This window comes from Rattus norvegicus, chromosome 2 (assembly GCF_036323735.1).
Source record: "Rattus norvegicus strain BN/NHsdMcwi chromosome 2, GRCr8, whole genome shotgun sequence".
Lineage (NCBI taxonomy): Eukaryota > Metazoa > Chordata > Mammalia > Rodentia > Muridae > Rattus > Rattus norvegicus.
In genome coordinates this window covers 212000562-212019637 of record NC_086020.1, presented here as the reverse complement: position 1 = coordinate 212019637, position 19076 = coordinate 212000562, and the positions used below count along the sequence as shown (strand labels likewise).

General features: G+C 44.4%; 1 protein-coding gene across 11 annotated transcripts in view; it reads left to right on the top strand.

The window, feature by feature from the left end:
• Tlcd4 (TLC domain containing 4) overlaps positions 1–19076 on the top strand; it is a 75272-nt gene that overhangs the window by 25246 nt on the left and 30950 nt on the right. For 6 of the 11 annotated variants that reach the window (XM_039102803.2, XM_039102801.2, XM_006233246.5 and 3 more), the window contains 2 exons: positions 14877–14971; positions 15324–15489. In XM_039102803.2, the coding sequence (XP_038958731.1) occupies positions 15335–15489 (155 nt within the window). In that variant the 5' untranslated portion in view covers positions 14877–14971; positions 15324–15334. Of the gene's footprint in view, positions 1–14876; positions 14972–15323; positions 15490–19076 lie in introns of those variants that run through there. The other 5 variants (XM_006233252.5, XM_006233251.5, XM_063282296.1 and 2 more) reach the window with 2 other exon arrangements.

Below are 19076 nucleotides of genomic sequence, written 5' to 3'. Positions count from 1 at the left end.
TGCTCTCTCTTGCTGCAAGGTAGCTTTGTAATACTCCAGTAGTTTAGGATCCTGGGCTGGGAGACCGGAGCAGAGAGCCCGGACTGTTGCTGGTTCTGAGGGTTCTGGGAGGTCGGGAGTATGGTTCTGGCCAGCTAGTCTAGTCAGTCCCTGAGCTCCAGTTCCAGTGGGTGTTGCTGTCTGAAAACAAGAGGGAAAGTGATTGAGAAAGACACTGGACGTGGACTCCTGGCTTCCACATACACATTCACACATACCTACATAAGGCAGATATCTCCGTTTGAGTTTTTAATTGGCAACACCATACCTGCAGAGGCTTGGTGAACATACCAACCATCTGTGCTTCATACAGTAAAACCTAGCGGCTTGACTTTCTGATGCCTCCTCGGATCAAGTTCTTCAGTGCTAGCCAGGGGCGCTCAGGGAAAGGTCAGTAGAGTGAGGTGTAAGTTCATAGGCTTAACCCAGAAATAGCTTTAACAGGACCTAAAGGGACACATGATCAGGATAAATAGCAATGTGATCTTCTTCCTGGATAGTCTTTTTTTTTACCAGGCAGTGCACAGTATATGACTTGAGTATGTTAGCCTAATCTAGTTTATAAAGCTGGGACCTTGACTCCTCAGAAGTCACCTGGATCTGAGCTTCTGTAGTTACCAAATACTTGTCTCAGTAACCACTCCCTCAATAGGTCTCTGTAGCCCAGGCAGGGGTCACCTGTGATCCTCCTTTCAGCCTCTCAGATAGCTGGAATTAGAGACCTTCATCATCGAGCCAAGCCCTTCATGACCAGGGCTGTGGGCTACCCTTATTTCCTTTTGCATGATTCACCATGATTAATGAATTCAAATGTGAGATTTGTAATTAAACTGTGATGTTAATGAAGCATCTTCTCCGACTTGCATATTAACACAGTAGGCTATGAAATGGTTAAAAATCCCCATATCTGTTGGGTGTGGTGGCACACACCTTTAACCTCAAGGTTAGCCTGGTCTACATAGGGAGCTCCAGGACAGCCAGCGCTCGGTAGTCTGTTTCAAACAACGTCGAGAAACAACACAGGGACAAGATCCACACGTTGCGTCTGGCTGCCTGGTAGTTTCCACGCTGGATGCTGAGTCAGGTTGGTAAGCAGTTTATTGGCTAATAGGGGAGTTAGATCTGGTGCTAGGGGAAGGCATTTTCATAGGAAGAGGTCAGAAGAGAAACTGTTCAGTGTACTTTTAGTAGTTTTAATGACCCTTAGGTAGCAGAAGAAAAGGCTACCTAAGAATGTGTAAGCCCTTGGCTGTCTCACTTTTTGTTTTAGAAACATTATTCCTTCTCAGATCATCCTGCTTCTCTGGCAGGGAGGGGGATTCAGGTACTGGGAAGGGGTGTGAGCAGAGTACACTGATTCAGGCTACTTGTTATTTTCCCCACATATTATCCTCTTTTGTTTCCCTTTGGAAATTAGTTCCTTCCAAGTAGTCTTGTCCTTTCCTTGTCTGCTTTCATTTCATATACGTTAAACCAAACAAAAAACCCTCCATGCCACACATGAGAAAACATGCAAGATCTGTCTTTCTGAATGTGGCTTACACTGTATGACAGTTTCTAGTCCTACCCATTTCCCACAGATGGTATAATTTTGTTCTTTGTCATGGCTGAGTAGAATTCCACTGTGTATGTCTACCATGTTTCTTCATCTGTTGATGGACTCCACAGTTGATTTCACCTTGGGTACTGGGAATAGTGCTACAGTAAATATGGACGGGCAGGTTATCTCTGGTATGTATACTTAAGGTTCCTTTAGGTATATACCCAGGAGTAGTATGGCGGGATCACATGGAAGTCCTTTTAGGCCTTGGAGGAACCTTCATATTGATTCTCTCAGTGGTCTCCGTAACCTACATCCCCAACAGTGAGTTTCCACACAGGCCACACCCCCACTACCTTCTCTTGTTTGTTTTTCTGTCGTTAGCGGCTGAGGTAGAGTCTCATAGTTTGATTTGTGTTTCCGAGATGACTAAGCATGTCCCCCATGTATTTGCCGGCTGTTTGTACTTTGAGAATTGTCTGGTCCACTTACACATTCGTAGGTTGGCTTTCTTGGTGCTTGATTTTGAGTTATTATTAATACAGTTAGAATCCCCTATTAGAGTATAGCTAGCAAAGATATCCTTCCATTCTATATAGGCTGTCTCTTCGTGCTACTAATTTCTGTGCTTTGAGAGTCTTATTTAAACCACCAAACTCAAATCGGATCATCAATATAAATGAGCTTTAGGACTTTTAGGCCTAGGAGAAAAAGAATGATTTAATGGGAGTTAGACAATGTCAGATTGTATGGTTCAGGGCTAACAGAGAGGGTAGGTGTGATATTTCTTGCTTAAGAAAGGACTTAATAGTACTAAGCACTGTGTGGTGTGTGTATTCTTTTCTCTTTTAAAGACAAGGTCTCACTGTATCCTTATTTATTTATTTATTTATTTATTTATTTATTTTTTCGGAGCTGAGGACCGAACCCAGGGCCTTGCGCTTGCTAGGCAAGCGCTCTGCCACTGAGGTAAATCCCCAACCCCTTCACTGTATCCTTGACTGGCTTGGAACAAACTATGTAGACCAGGCTAGCTTCTACATCCCCCGGTGCTGGGATTAAAGGCATGAGACACTATACCTAGTCAGGCTCTATTTTACTTTGTTTTTAGAGGGGCTCTCTGATAGCCTCTGTTGGTTTAGATCCCTGTATTGCCAAGGATGACCTTGCATTCCGGATCCTCCTGCCAGTCTTGTATGCCTTACAGGCATGTGCCATCACATAGGAATCCCCATTCTTGGTGGAACATCTTAAACAGTGTTATTTCTCGGGGGTGGCTAGGAAGGCCTTCAGAGGGGACTGCAGTGGCTATTCCTGGTCGTCAACTTGACTATCTGGATGAACTACACTCTGAACTGGAGGGTTCACCTGGGATCCAGATCTTGAGGCTGGAAGTTTCTCACCGGGATCTTGGCATGGAGCTCTAGAGGCTCAGTGGCCATGAAAAGCTTAAGCCCAGGCAAGGTAGTACACACCTTTAATCCCAGGAGACTGAAGGCAAGGAGATCTGAGTTCAAGGTCAGCCTGGGACTAAGCAAGTTGCCGATCCAGGAGCGGTAGTACACACCTTTAATCTGGGCCACACCTGCTGGAGATTATGTAAGGACATTCAAAGAAGGAAGATTCCCTCTTTTCCCGAGGACTTGCACTTACTTGCCAGCCCGTCTGCTGGAATCTACTTCTACAGAAGACCAACTGAAACACCTAGTCTTGTGAGACTGAGCAACTCCAGATTCTTGGACTTCCCATCCACAGCTGACCATTTTGGGGGTAGTTGGACTAAGACAAATTCAAATTTGTCATCACAACAAATTCCCTTAATATATAGAGACATTCTATAAGTTCTGTGACTCTAGAGAACCCTGACTAATACAGGCACAGACTCAGGAGGGGGTGCATTAGCTTCAGGGTCACTGGGCTGGAAGATCCCGGATGGCCTGCTAGTGTGGCTAGTCATTGGTTTTGAGTGTTGGAGGCCAACTGCAATTTCCAGCCTCAGTTTCCTCCTCGTGGGCTCATGGCCAGCACACCGGTTCAGGAGCATGAAGAGCAGCCATTGACAGTTGCTGTGAGAGCCGCTTCTGCTCTATAACTCCCAGGCCTTCCCTTCTGCTGTATTCCATGTATCAGCCGGTGGCAAGGCCAGCCCAGGTGATTAAGGTAGAGACTCCATCTGGTTGGGAGTGGTAGTGTGTCAAATTACAAAGTGATTGGTGGCCATTAAAGCTTACTACTTTATGTCACTACATGTATTGTGTACTGTAATGGTGACTATTAAGGCATTAAAGCAACAGAAACATTTGGTAATATAGGCATTCTTATGCATGCCTATTGTATATAATTTGTATCTTACTGAGGATAACTACTACTTCCTCTTTTTCTTCTTCTGACAGGGTTTCTTTATTATGTAGCTCTGGCTGTTCTGAAACTCAGAGATCTATCTACCTACCTCTGCCTCCCTGGAATTTAAGAGTACTGGGTTTAAAGGTGTGAGCCCCATGACTGATCTGCCCAGGGTGTATTATTTTTAACAAATCTAGTTCTCTCTTGCTAAATGGAGTAAGTCTTCCAAACCCATTGAGTTGGCCCTTGAGCTTCTCTAACCCCAGTTAATACTCTCCTGAGGGGAGCAGGAAGGAAAAAGAAAGCAGAAGGTAGGAGGCAGAGTCTTGCCTTAGCTAATTCTCAGCATGCCAAGGACTTGCCTGTGGCCAGTGGACTGCTGATTGTGTGTGGTGAGAAGAATCTCCCAGCTCTTTAGGTTCTGACTTCCTGGGAAGCTTGGCAGGTCTCCAATCCTGTCCCTTTCCCCTCTCCTCCCTTAAAATAGAGAAGAAATTATTCGGGAAAACTTGTGTGTTGTCCAGTTTTTCCTTGATTTCATGGTGTTGGCAGAGGGCCAGAAGAGGTTCTACGCCAGCAGCTCCTGCTGAGATCTCTCTGGGAAGGGAAGGGCACTGATTTGAAAATAAGCGTAGCAGAGGCTTGGAAGAAAACTCTGGCTTCCAGCAGCTTCCTAGCTGATGCTTGGCCACCTGTCCCTCAGTGGCAGGGCTCTTACCGCACAGGCCTAGCATCGCATTGGAAATGTTAATTTTATCAAAGGCTAGCTTTTAAACGGTACCAGCTTTTAAGCCTGCATCTTGATTTGTGCCAGAAACTGCAGTCAGTAGTGTGACGTCCCAATTACTCTCCACCCCCTACGCCAAGATGTTCTGGTTTATCCGAAAATTCTGCAGCTCTAATCGGAACTCAAGTTTAAAGAACAAAAGCTTCTTTATAAAAAGAAAAGAGTTTTAAGTACGTTTAAATCACGTGTGTACTCTGAGCCTCTGGGCCCTAGAAACTCAGCTGGATGTCCTAGGGGTGGGTAGGAGCAGTGGGGTTAAGGGAGAACTGGTAAGGAGGTTCTTGCCAGGAGGGACCATATTTCTTGTTAGGCATTCCTGCAAAGTCTTGGGAACAAATGTCAGCTGCCGAAAATAAAAAGCAGGAAGAACACAACCAGATATGCCAAAAGATAAGGGTGACCTGCAACACGTGAATACCGGGCGTCATTTATTTCTAAGATAAGAGCTAGAACAGGAATCGGAATGGGGCCGCCAGGATGGGAAGTTCAGGGCCACCTGGGCGGGGTACTTGCCCAGCATCTGCAGGCTCCTAGGTTCCATCTTGAGGACTGAACAACAAGCAAGCAGGGAAGGCCCCCAACAAACTAAAGCATATAAAGTGCAGTCGAGGATGATAAAATAGAAATGATTTAAAATCCCAGTTAATAACCTGGTCAGAGGGAGCAGGGATGGTGGCACCTCACATCTGCCATGTCGGACAACTTTGGCAGGAACTAGCTCTTTGAGAAAATCTTTATCAAAAAAGTCTCATTATAATAAACTACAGGAAGACCTCGGGATAGGTGTCATGGCTCATCCCTGAAATCTTCGCACTTGGGTGCCAGAGGCAGGAGGATGGCAGGGAGTTCGAGCTTTGCCTTGAGTTGCTAGTTTGTTCCAAGCTACCAAGTTCCTTTTACTCCCTCCCAGCAAATGAGTAAATAAATACAACAGAAATGACCATAGAAACTGCCCTGTGCAGAGATCAGAGAAAGTCCTAGAAGGCATTTAAGATAGCAACGGAGTGACAGGGTTATGTCAGATAAGATCTTTGATTAAAGAGAGTTTCTGTAGAGATAGGAATTGTCAGGAGTTCTCTCTGACCTGTGGATAAGGTGGGGCCACCTAGAGCTTGCACAGATACTCCCTGGGTGACCCGCACAGTGCTCCCATTAGGATTTAGATTTAGCTTCCTTTCCTGCGCTCCTGTGCTTAACTTATGACAGAATTGTGAGGGCATGTTACATTTTGTTATTAACACAACTGCTAAGTCTTAGTTGCCAGGGTCTGTAGCAGGAAGAATTGAAGAATCTATCTTTCACTTAAATGCTGCTGGGGACAAAAAGGTTGGAAGATTGTTCCCAGACTCAGGGGTCACAGTCTGTGCTCCAGCAAGCCAGGGTTGGCTCCCCACCCTCACAAAACTAACCAAAGGAGCCACATTAATAGTGGAAGGCAGGACAAGGAGATTTGTTGAAAGTGACCACATTGGGAAGAGATCCAGGGACTTCCCCAGTCCATCTCCTGGAGGTCCTGACGTGAGGACAGGGCCTAAATAGCATAAGGTGTGGTCTCCTGCCCACCATTGTCATCTCACAAGTTGTAACTCTTTCTCCTAGAGACAGGTTTCTTCTTTGGATGCCTCCAGGGTGTCCTCCATTTTCTTTCAGCTGAAAAGGAAATACTAATTTCTTGGGTTTATTCATCAACAGTCTGAGCCAAAGAGGAGAGCCCCTGTTTCTTTAGAATGCATTCATTCTCACTGGGTAGGTCAGTAACAGGGTAAGGGACTAGAGGGCAAACGTAAATGACCTCCTTGTCCCCCCCCCCCCCCCCCCCCCGTATTGGTTGACTCTTCAGGGAAGAGCGAGCCGTGGAGAAATTTTTTCTGCAGCAGTGAGCCGTTTCCTTGTTAAACCCTAATGGAGATCACATGTTTCAGATAAGTAGGGACTTAACTTAGGGTCCCTCAGCTTTTCCTGGTAGGCCATTTTTCCCTTCAATGACTTCTGGTTAAAAAGCAGTGCCATTGCTAGGTTTAGCGGCAAACACCTTGGCAGATGTCAGGAAGTGAGTAGTCTACATAGTGACCAGGTCTACTTAGTGAGATCCTGCCTTAGAGAAAAGGAGGAAGGTCCAGGGCGTAGCTTAGCGGTACGTAGAGAGGTCACACAGTACGTGCACGGTCCTGTGTTTCATCCTTTGAATGTACACACACGCGCACGCACACAGACATAGAGAGATGGTTGTTAGGACCCATGTATCTGTGTCATCCTATTGCCTGTTGATTGTAGGCCCTGCAGACTCTAGCAGTGACGCTGATGATGGCTCTTTAACTTTGCTCAGAAAAGAAGAAAACGGAGACATGTAATTCTCCTAAATTTTTTACATAGCGGTCAAGGCATAATTTAGCAACAATAAAACAAGGGGTTGGAGAAATCCCTTAGCTTTTAAGAAGAGCACTGGCTGCTCTACCAAAAGATCTAGGTTTGCTTCCTAGCACCTGCATGTTGGCTCACAGCTGTTCTTAGCTCTCCTGACTTCCTTGAGTACCAGGCATGCATGCGGTGCACAGGCTACTGGCAAAACACCTACTAAACATGCACATCAGTGTTCATAGGTACCTGGGAGGCTGACATCCAGAACATGCAGAACGAGTTCAAGGCCAACGAGCAACTTAGGTTCTTCCTTTTGAAAAGAGAAAAGAGAGTTGGAGGTAGCCGGTGGTAGAGCGGTTGTTTTGCATATATGAAGCCCCAGATTGATTCCCAAATGCCACCTAAAATCAAAAATAAAGACAAAGATTGTAACTGTAGTTGGCTGAGATGTTCGTGGTTATTTGCCTTATTGCTTGCTGGGCCTCATGAATGAAAAGTCAAAGTGTGGGTTAATCTTTACATAGAAACTGTCAAACCTGTGGTCAGTTGTGGACACTGTCAGCATTTAGACAGGTCTTGGTAAGTAGCTCATCCCCTGTTCATTTACTCACTCATGACTTAGTTTGCAGGGAAGACTTCAATCCTACATGTTAGGCCCATGAGAATGTTAATAAGTGCATAAATACCTGGGCGGTTGATCAGACTTTGAAAACACAGTGCAGTACACAAGAGACTTTGGAATGCATGTCATGGTGAATGGAGGAATTAAAGGTGGGATAGTGTTGTTGTTGTTGTTGTCGTATTGCCCCATCTATGTTGGCACTCTGCTTTTGGACATGTTTAACAATGAGGTCTTTTCGAAGTCAGCATACATTTATGCTGTGATAGCTAGGTTGTCAACTGATAAAGTTGATAGATGGTAGATGATAAAGTTCTTGAAGGATGGAAATCACTCACACAGTAGGAATGTGGAGAGAAGAGCAGCTCCTGGGGAGGAAAGAGTTCTTCGGGCATGTGTGGCTTTTGGGAGGACTTTGTTGGTCAGTATGTGGGCTGCACAACCTCAACCTGTAGGTTATTAAAAAAACATGAAGTTAGGAGTGGGAGGTCACTGTTTTATTAACAGACATTGAATAAATGTGTGCTTATGAGAGACTCTATCTCAGCTATGAGGAGGTGAGGGCGGAATGACATTGGGAGTGTGGGAATAGGATGGACGAAGGCCTCGTGGAGGGAGAAAGGGAGCCTGGAGATGAGGCAAAGCCTTCCTTAGGGGAGCATCAGGGACATGAGGATTGTGAGGATGGACTTAGAGGTGCCATGATTGGAGATGATCTCACCAAAGAGTCCCCTGAGCCCTTCAGTCCTTCACAGTAAGGAGTGTGGGGATGTGCCAGAAAAGCGATGAGGTAGCTAGAGGAGAAAATAGATCATTTGAAAGCTATTTAAGGAGCAAAATCTATAGGACTTTAGAGTAGACAGGATATGGTAACGTAGTAGAAGGCTATTCCCAGAGCAGGGGACACTGAGATGACCTTTAGGGGCCAGGTTGTGAGCTGGTTTGAGATGGCCACAGGATGGTCCCATGTAGTAAGGGCAGGGAGCAGCTGGCTCTGTGCACCTCAGGCCTCAAGCACTCTGGGGAATGGAGGTTTTAAACTTTAGTTTTCTTCATCTAAATGGTGACTAAAGCTACAGGTGTCTGTATTGGTGGATTCACCCTGGGCAAGTTAGATGGCAGGAGGCCAAGTGGCTTAGAGACTTCTCTTATGTAATGGCTGACCTGGAAGCATGGGGCTAGGAAGACACAGAAAGAGAGTTTACAGGAGGACCAGCCAGGAAGTCTGCTGCTGGGAGGGCAGCAGGATGAATGCTGTGTGCAGGAGGCAGGGCTGAGCTACCACTGGGGAATGGCTGGTACCAGAAAAGATGGGTCAGCCAAGGCAGTGGGGTTCTAGTGCAGGGAGAGGACTGTTTGACCCCTCACAGATAATGCTCACCGATTTCAGTTACTTCTGGCATGTAATTGCTATATCAATTACTATTTGTGTTGTGATAGAGCACCATGCCCAACAAATTTACAGTAGAAAGAGTTAGTTTCAGCTGTATTGTTCCAGAGGGTTACAGTGCATAGATGTAGGGACAGCATGGTAGCACCAGGCACGGTACCTGGATCAGGATGCCAGAGCTCACATTTTGAACCATAGCATGAAACAGAGAGTGAGCTATAAGTTTGTAATCATTGTTGTTATCATTTTTAGTGGTGGCTGATAAATACTGATGAGTTGCAGCCAGGTAGGCTTGGCTGGAGCAGCTCTCTTGGCTGGAGCAGCACCAGGGCCTGGGATTTCCTCTTCTGTAGGCTGATGGAAGCAGAAGCCACCCAGTGGGACCCATATGCTCAGAGTCGTCCTTGTCCCTCTAAGGGACAGAATTATGCTCCCTTGAGAGCCATGTCAGGTTCAGTTAAGGGAAGGATGCCGAGATCAAATTACACAGCTAACAACCGTGCTAGGGTTACAGGCATCTAGCACTACGCCTGGTTTATACGGTGCTAGGTTCAGAAACCAGGGCGAGACCGCTAACCTCCTGAGTCCTTACTAAGAAATCTCCTTCCCAAGCTCATTAACTCTTCATGACATGGTTTATTTCTAAACCCACTGCTTTAGTATAAATTCAACAGTTCTTTACTGTGTGATTTATTCTGGGTAAAAGGGCACTCAGACTTTTGACAGAAAGCTATACTTTACCTAGGCTGATTTTAAGTGAGTTTGAAGCTTGATTCCTTGTGCATGGTTTATTATACGGTTACCTCTCATTGATAAACTATTGAGGCACTCCATCTCTGTGTCTGTCTGTCTCTTGGTGTGTGTGTTTAAGTTTACCCTATCATAGTTTTTCTTTGTGATTTGTAGCCATCATGTCAGCCAGGAGAAATCCAGTTCTTTATATGACCCACCAACTAGCTTAGGATTTGCCAAGTTTTGTTAGCCAGTCACTCTTTTTCAAATTAGTCATAAATCCACTACGAGAAATGTTCGGAACTTTGGACGGAAGTTTGCCTTTTGTTTGACATCCTCTAGTCTTTTAAACTTGCCACCTTGTCACTGGTGACACAGGAAGGCATCAGGGATGGCCAAGCTGATGTAGGTTGAGAGATGGGAAGTGGGAGGTGAGATAGTGCCATTCACTTGGCTAGGAAGCCTTGGAGGAAGGGCTGCTTTAGGCTCAGCTCATCTGGGGACACAGAGTCTTGGGGACCTGTGTGACTACATAGGGAAGCATCCAGGACTGGTGCACTGGCACACTGGGGCTGAGTACCAGAGCTGCACATAACCAGAGCCGTGTTAGGCATGAGGAATGCATAACCAGGCAGAATTTAGTGTGCAGAGAGGAGGTTCCGGCTACAGCGAGGCAGCAGACATGTATCAGGTTAAGAGAGTGTGCCCGGTAGCCTTCATTTTCTAGGTGAAATGAGCAGAAATGTTTCTATCAGAAGAGAGGGACAACTGGGAATTGGCTGACTTGTGTATCTGGAATAAATGTGGAAAACAGGGAAGGAAGCTTGCTAGGGATGGAAAAGGAATGCTAAGCATGAGTGAGGCATTGTTCTCCGCTTCCTTCTGCCCCGTTGCTCTTAAAGACAAACACACAGCCCTACCCCATGCCCCTTGGAGGGTTTTTAGCACTGCACGTCTAGGCAATGTTTACTTGCATGCCTGAGTGGAGACGACTTTGCTGATTCCCTCAGAAACCCCTGTACTTACCAGTGGATAATGAACAGAGGAGGGAATGAGGGTCTGCGTTATGGTTGTGGGTGAGGAGTTGGTTCTAAACACCCTGAGGGGAACTGAGCTGTGGGAGCTTCTGCCTCAAATCATTGGGATTTCAATAGAAGGGAAGGTTTTGGGTTGTGAAGATGGCTCTCACCTGGTAAAGTGCTTACCAGACAAACATAAGGACCTAAGTTTGATTCTCAGAATCCTTGTTTAAAGAAAAAAATGCCAGTTCTAGGAAGGCAAGAGACAGGCTCACTGACTAGGTAGTGTAGCTTATTTGAGCTAGGTCCTGGCCAAAGAGACATTATATCTCAAAAAGAATACAGGCAAGACAGCTCCTGAGGAATGACATCCAAGGTTGTGTTCTGGCCTCTGCACTCCTGTGTGCCCCTTTCGCCCCAAAGAGGATGTCTTCTTTCCTTACACTCTTTTATTCAAGTCACTGAATACCACTCACCGTGTATGTCTGCTGGGTACTATTTCCTAGTGAGAAAGGAGCATCCGGGTGCACCCCGAACTTTAGGATTTTAAATACATATCCTTGCCTCCCTCCTGGCTCACAGGTCTCCTCCTGTTAGCACTCCAGACACAAGCCCAAAGCCTGGGATACAGCTGACAGGTGGCAGAGGTTGGCTGTATTGTTCTCTGAAGTGAAGTTGTGAATGACCCTTTGCTATTTCAGGGCCCATGCCACTCTCATGAGTGTTCTCCTGCAGGGGGAGGGCTCTCCTAGTGAGGGGAGAGAGGTAAGCTAAGGTGACCTAAGATCATGGAAGTTTTCTTAGTGTCTACAATTCTTGTGAATCAAGACAGCTAACTATATGGTAGACTTAATTTCTCAACAGGTGTGTACACCTTCCCTGTCTGTTTCAGCTGCTCTTCTCTAGGACAGCTCCCACTAGGACAGCTCCCACTAGGACAGCTCCCACTAGGACAGCTCCCACTAGGACAGCTCCCACTAGGACAGCTCCCACTAGGACAGCTCCCACTAGGACAGCTTCCACTAGGACAGCTCCCACTAGGACAGCTTCCTTGCCTCCTGCCAGCTGCTGGCCACATGTAGAGGTACATGAATGAGGCTTAATGCTTCTCCACTCTCGCTGTGGTTTCCAATGCTTAGTGATTGCCAAGTCCGCAACGACCCTTTTTCTAGGCTAATATTAGGCGTCATTTTCTCTGTCCATTGTTACCGTTCCATCCTCTGATTGGCATCAGAAGTGAACAGACAGGGGCAACTGCTGCTACCAAGAGGCCTTAGCTTTCTGTGGGACATTTAAAAAAAAAAATCTCTAGATGAGTCCTTGATTTGACATGACTGATTAAGCACGCAGCTGCTTACTAAGAAGCAGATCTGAGATAGAACAATTTAATTAGCTTCTGTCTGCAGAGCCTTTAATAGAAGCCACATCGTAATATATGGTACTCTTTGTTTAGTTATAAATGGAACCCCATCCTCTGCAGAGAAATACTGTCATCATATACCCCAAGAAAACAGAAAATAAATCTGTATAAAATATTGGGGGTTGGGGAGGGTGACTCAGCAGTTAAAAGCGCTTACTCTCCTTTCAGAGGATCCGGGTTCTACTCAAAGCACCCATGTGCTGACTCACACCATCCATAACTCTAGTTCCAGTGAACCCGACGCCCTCTTCTGGCCTCTGTCCATGCCAGGCATGCACCGGGTGTACATACATTCATATGCGCAGGCACAACAATAATTAATACATGTAAAGTAAGAATCTTTTAAAAAAACTATATAAGGTATTTGTCCACCATAATGATTAATTCACAAAATCTAGGACCTGGGGGAGGGGGGAAGAAATGCATTTTTTAATTTTTAAAAATCTATATTTATTTAATTTATGTGTGTATGTACGCATGATATGTACATGTGTGTGTGTGTGTGTGTGTGTGTGTGTGATTGTATGTGTGTCCTTGCATATGTGTTAAGCATACATGTGGAGGTCAGAAGACAATTTGCAGGAATTGATGTTCTCAATCCACACGTGGATTGGAGCTCTGCTTGTGACAAGTACCTTCCACTCAGTCAGCTACCTTCTGGGCCCATATTGTCTTTCTTTATTCCTTTTTTTTTTCTTTGCTTTTCTTCCTTCTTTTTGTTTTTTAGACATTTTTTTTCCCTGTAGACCAGGCTGGCCCTGTGCATGTGTGCGTGCGTGCGTGCGTGCGTGCGTGCGTGCGTGCGTGCGTGCGTGTGTGCGTGCGTGCGTGTGTGTTTACAGCAATCTACCCGTCCTTGTCTCTGTCTTTCTAGAACAGCAGCTGGGAATAAAAGCTTTCTTAATGGTGAATGCTTTCTTTAGGATATTAGTTTATGAGTCACAAACCTGGGAATGCACAATGAGTTTTATGACAACTTTTAGGAAGCAGTCAAGAAATGCCCATGCATACATTGAATTTTAACAGAGGCACCAGCAGCCCATGCTCCAGCAGGGCCGGTGGCGAGCATGCAAAGCCTTCCGCCAAAGCATCCTCTCCGTGGAGTGCATACTCTCTGTGTCTTCTGGCGACTGATTCCACCATTTCTCTAGTTAGCTGTACCTGGGGCCTCCAGGTTTGCATCTGTCTGACCTCTAGAAAAGGTTGCACACAGTACGTTGTAACACATTGAGTTGATGCACGAAGCTTGCTTTCATGTACTATTTGATTAATTGCAAACCTAGACTAAAAGACCACAAACTAATTTTTAATGTCCAGTGCACAGATTGAACTAAAATAAATATAAAAAGTAATAAGCCATAAAGTTAGTGGAGTGGTGCAGAGAAGAATGACAGTATCAATAATTTTACTAAGCATACATCGAGGGGCACTGGACGGGGATGGAGAAGAGGATTCATTATGGACACACAAGTCTTGTCAGGAGGAGTCTGTGGGAGATTGATTCAAATTATGGTCCTGGTTGGCAGGGGATGAAGTGGGTTGGATGCTGCGGCTCAGGCAATGACTTGTTTTTGTCTCTGGTGAGGTGGCTTCAGCAGGTGACTTCATTTCTTCAAATTAGGAGCTTGAAAACATGCATTGATTCATTTGATTCATTTTCCTCCCCTCCAAGGACTGGCTGGTCAGAGAGAAAGGCTGGCCTGCTGGATATGAGCAAATGTCTTAGGTTTTTGTTTTGTTTTGTTTTTTGGCCTTAAGATTTTTGAGACAGGTTTCACTGGGTAGCTCTGGCTAACCTGGAGCTCACTTTGTAGACCAGGTTAGCCTCAAATCGTTGAGATCTGCTTCCCAGCTGCTGCTATCAAAGACAAAGTTCAGCCAAATAATATGGAAAACATACTTCAAGTGTGTATACATGTATGTGGGTGGATACTACTGTTCTTTCCACTAACTGTTCTAAAGTGCCTTTATTTTATTTTAAATAAAACAGTTGTTTTAAAAACGATATAAATAAATGAAATAAGAGTGTTAGGGACCTGTGTGTGTGTGTGTGTGTATCACATACAAATATATACATATACAAATATATTCACATATATATATACATATATACATACATATACATACACACACACATACACTTTCCAGTTAGGTTTGAGAAAATCGAGTAGAGGTTTTTTTTTTTTGGTCCAAGAAAAAATATTAACATTAACTTACAGTTACAATGGTGTGTTTATTTTTGTTTTTGTTTTTTTAAAAGATTTATTTATTTATTTATTTCTCTGCCTCTCAGTTGCTGGGTTAAAGGCATGAGCTACCACTGCCCTGCAGATTTATTTAATAGTTAATTGTGTAGACATGAGTGCAGTACCCATAGAGGCCAGAAGACAGTATTGGATACCACGGGCCTGAAATTACACAAGGTTGCAAGTTACGAGCTGTGGGCGCTGGGTGCTGGGAGCTAAATTCTAGTTCCTTGTAGGGTCACAAGGGCTATTATCTGCTGAGCTGTTTTGCAGTTGGAGTGGTTCTTTTAAATTATTTAAAATTTAACCTCTGTCTTCAATGTTGTGTCTCACAATATAATCAGTTTTTAACTTTGTAATTTATTTTTTGTTTGTTATTGCAGGCAATGGTCTATGACTTTGGCTTAAATGATTCTTAGAAATTATCCGACCAACTCTTTCAATTTATAGATGAGAAAACTGAGTCAAAAAGAAACAGGTGATTTGCCTATATAATTATTAAAACAATCCTGTTAAAAGAGTAATTTCAATTGTAATAATTGAAATTGTAGCAATTGAAATTTCCTTCTAAGGTAAGTTTGAATCATGAGGTTACAATGTTTTTTATGATATGGAGATCTGTGAGGTAAAACAGGGTACCTTTTAGGTATTTAAAAAACATTAAAGTGTGTGATATGACACCAGTAAATGCAGAAACATCCTTAGATCAGAACATTTATTATATTATACTTTTATTAAACTTAGTGGCATAGCTGTATACTTGTTGAAATTTCAGAAGGGCTGTAGGCTGGTTGTGTGAGGGCGACTTAGAGCTGTCCTTTTTCTCCCAGGTTGAAGGACGATGGAGGCCAACACTAACGTGGTCATCGGCACCGTCTGCTGCAGCTTTGTCACTTTTCAGCTTCTTTTCCATTTCATAAGTTGCTGGTTTTCAGCAAGAGTCTCTCTGGGCTATAACAGTCTCAGCACCGAGAAGAAGATCGAATGGAACTCGAGGTAAATCAACGAAAATGTGATAAATTGACTGAAAATAGTCTCATGGGATGAAAAGAAGTCATTTAGGCTCCTAAAAATTTCGAGGTCAAAGGTTTTGTTTGGTTTTAGGAATAGAAGAAAGATGAGATCACATAAGAAAAGTCTTAAGGATTTTTACATCGGAAGATGTTAGGGAGGGACTGGGCATGGCTGGAGAGGTGACTCTGGTTAAGAGTGGTGGCTGCTCTTTCAGAAGATCTGGGTTCAGTTCCTAGCGCCCACATCAAGTGTACTGCCTCCTAACTCCAGTCCCAAGGGATCTGATGCCTTCATCTGGCCTCCATGGGTACTAGGCACACATGAGCACAACATCCACACACATGAAATAAGAGTGTTAGGGACCTGTGTGTGTGTGTGTGTGTGTGTGTGTGTGTGTGTGTGTGTGTGTGTGTATCACATACAAATATATACATATACAAATATATTCACACACACACACATATATATATATATACATACATATATACATACATATACATACACACACACATACACTTTCCAGTTAGGTTTGAGAAAATCAAGTAGACTTTAGCTTGACTATTGGAAGTTCTGTTTTTCTTTCTGAAAAATTCACAACAACAAACATATTTACTTTGTGTAATGTGGATATTTGGCTTGCACACGTGTCTGTGCTCTGTGTGCTGGGCTGGCAGGACAGAAATGGGTGTGGGATCCCTTGAGTTACAGATAGCTGTGAGCCTGCAGGTGAATGCTGGGAGTCGGAACTTAATTAACCACTGCTCACCACTGAGCTACCTTTCCAGCTCATACATCATTATTTTTACAAACATTTGAAGACAGAATGGTGGGAAATACGAGTGGAAGAGAGGGACTTTTCTGAGTTCTTTTTTTTGTTTCCTTTTCAATGTGGTTAGAATCTGTAAAAGCTTTCGAATCTTGGGTAGCTGCAAGCTCCCCAAGACTGTGGAGGACTCGGGGAGACGGAGGCAGAGATGGAAATGAAATTGGAAACTCTTTCCCTCAGCCTCGTCTCTGTTCTGTGCCACAGGAAATTATAAGGCGTGAGACTGAGTTCTGCCTTGAAGTGGGAATCTGGCCTCGTATGAGATTCCTTTAACTGTTCTAGTGGGGTTTCCTCGTCTCTCTCTCTCTCTCTCTCTCTCTCTCTCTCTCTCTCTCTCTCTCTCTCTCTCTCTCTCTCCTGCTTCCTGCTTGAGCTTATATACTTGGAACTTAGAGAGAAAGAGGACAAAGGAAAGTTCGACTGTTTTTATGCCTTAAAACTCTGCTTCCAGCCTCGAAATGTGCTCCAAACAAAATTCAACTTTTTCCACTTAGTGTTTCTTTTTAGCTGCTACTATAGGATTTGCATATTTGCTTGAACAGCAGCTTGTTCAAGTATAGCCATCTCTCACTGTTGTTGTCACTGTTGTCCTGGGGACTGAGCTCAGGTCCTCCTGATGTAGATAGAGTCGGGGCTGACAATGAGACTTTTCTAACATATGATTCTAATCACCTGTCAGGACTTTAGGAGAGGTCATGTTTCCCTCTTGTAGGATTTTGAATAACTGTTGGAAGCCCTCTGTGTGGTGATCTAGTTGAAGTGTTTGAGTCTTTTAAGTCCAGCACTTGGCAGAGGTAGGCAGATCTGTGTGAGTTCCAGGCTAACCTGATCTACTATTCCAGGACAGTCAGGCCTACACAGAGAAACCCTGTCTGGAAAAAGACAAAAATAGGGCTGGAGAGATGGCTCAGTGGTTAAGAGTACCAACTGTTCTTCCAGAGGTCCTGACTTCAATTCCCAGCAACCACATGGTGGCTCACAACCATCTGTAATGGGACCTGCTGTTCTCTTTCTGGTGTGTCTGAACACAGCTAACTACAGTGTACTCATATAAATAAAATAAATAAGTCTCTTATAAAAAAAAGACAAATGTAAATACATGCAGTGTTTGACTTCATACCATGTCTATCCTGCTCTTCTTGACTTGCAAGTGTGCTTGACTTGAAAGTACCAAGCTTGTAGACTAGACCAGTTGGATTAATTGCACTTCCAAGTGCTGCCCTGATTTACAACAATTCCTTTGTCACTGGCCAAACTCATGATTCCCTATGTGAGTGTAAAATACAGTTTGGGATAACGTGGTTTATCTGCTTAAGAGATCTAGCTGATCAAGTACACTCAAGGATCAGTGACTGTTTCTAATATAAAATGTAATGTTGGTTGGTGAACTTCCTTTGCTGTTAGAAACTAGGGGTGGGGGGGGTGGCCATATCATAGACATTTATCTCCCATCAGTAGTTTCTAGTTTATTCCTGCATCTTTCATTTTAATGAAAAAAGGCTTCAATACTTATAAATTCTAAATGAAGATGTGAAACCTTTGAAGCTGGCTTAAGAAAACAGCCTCATTGTACGTGGATGATTGCAGTGTCTTGTGTGGTCAGGTTGCAGGCCATTTCATCATGGACTAGATAGGCCTAAATGATGGATTTCCATCCAAAACGTATTTTCTGCTACAAAAGAAAAGAACCTGGATCTTGTGAACTCTTTCACTTCAGTATTTACTAAAAAGAGTTGCTGGGGGTGGAGCTCTGTTTGTGTGTAGTTTGGGGTGTTTCTCTGGTATGAATAAAGCCCTGGGTTGAGTCTGTAGCAACCCATAAAGCCGAACCTGGTGGCTGTTCTGCACTTCAAGCCCTGGGAGGTGAAGCACCAGTCTGGGGTGTGGGGGAGGGTCTCCTAATGCCAGGTACTGATGCTTCAGATTCTTGAGCAGATCCTGTGAGCCCCACAAGTTCAAGCCCAGTTTGAGGAATGTAGCAATCCCCTATTTCGAAAAAAGTAATGAACACTAAACAACTAAATAAATCAGCAGATCATTGGTTCTCAACTTTTCTATTTGGAAGTGTTTACCTAATTATGATGAAGGGGTTCCGTGAGCATCTCTCTGCTATTGCTCCTCAGAGTCACAAGTGTGCCGATACACGTGACACTGGTAACCGAATCTCTTAGACAGTGCATCTTCAGGTCACAGACCATTCAGGTTGCTTGGGAAGTCAGAGATGGACCTGACGTGTACCTCAGTTGTGAAGCACTTGTATGGCAGTACTAGCAGTGAGGGGCATAAGAAGGAGCCATTTAAGGACAGTAGACGTGGAAACTCATCCTGCAGCCACACTGCTGCTGATGGAACTTGAAGGGTGCAGGGCTGTGGCCTTACTGTGTCAGAGAAATGACTCACCCAGGATTATAGAACTTGTTCATATGAAAGTAAGACTGTGGCCCTCTGGTTTCTAAATGACTTTATTACCATTGTCATTGTCATCATTACTTGATTTCTTGAGTCACATAACTCTGGCTGGTGTAGAACTTGCTAGGGAGAGCAGACTGGTCTTAACTCCTCTGCTTTCCGATGGCTGGGATTAAAGGTGTCCACCACCACGTGGCCCCTAATTACTTTTGGTGCTGGGGATGGAACCTAGAGCCTTCTGCATGCAAGGCAAGGGCTCTGCTGCCGAGCCGAGCCTCTCTCTGAACGACAGTATTAGTCAGTCCCAGATGTGCTGTACTCCTCCATTTCAACC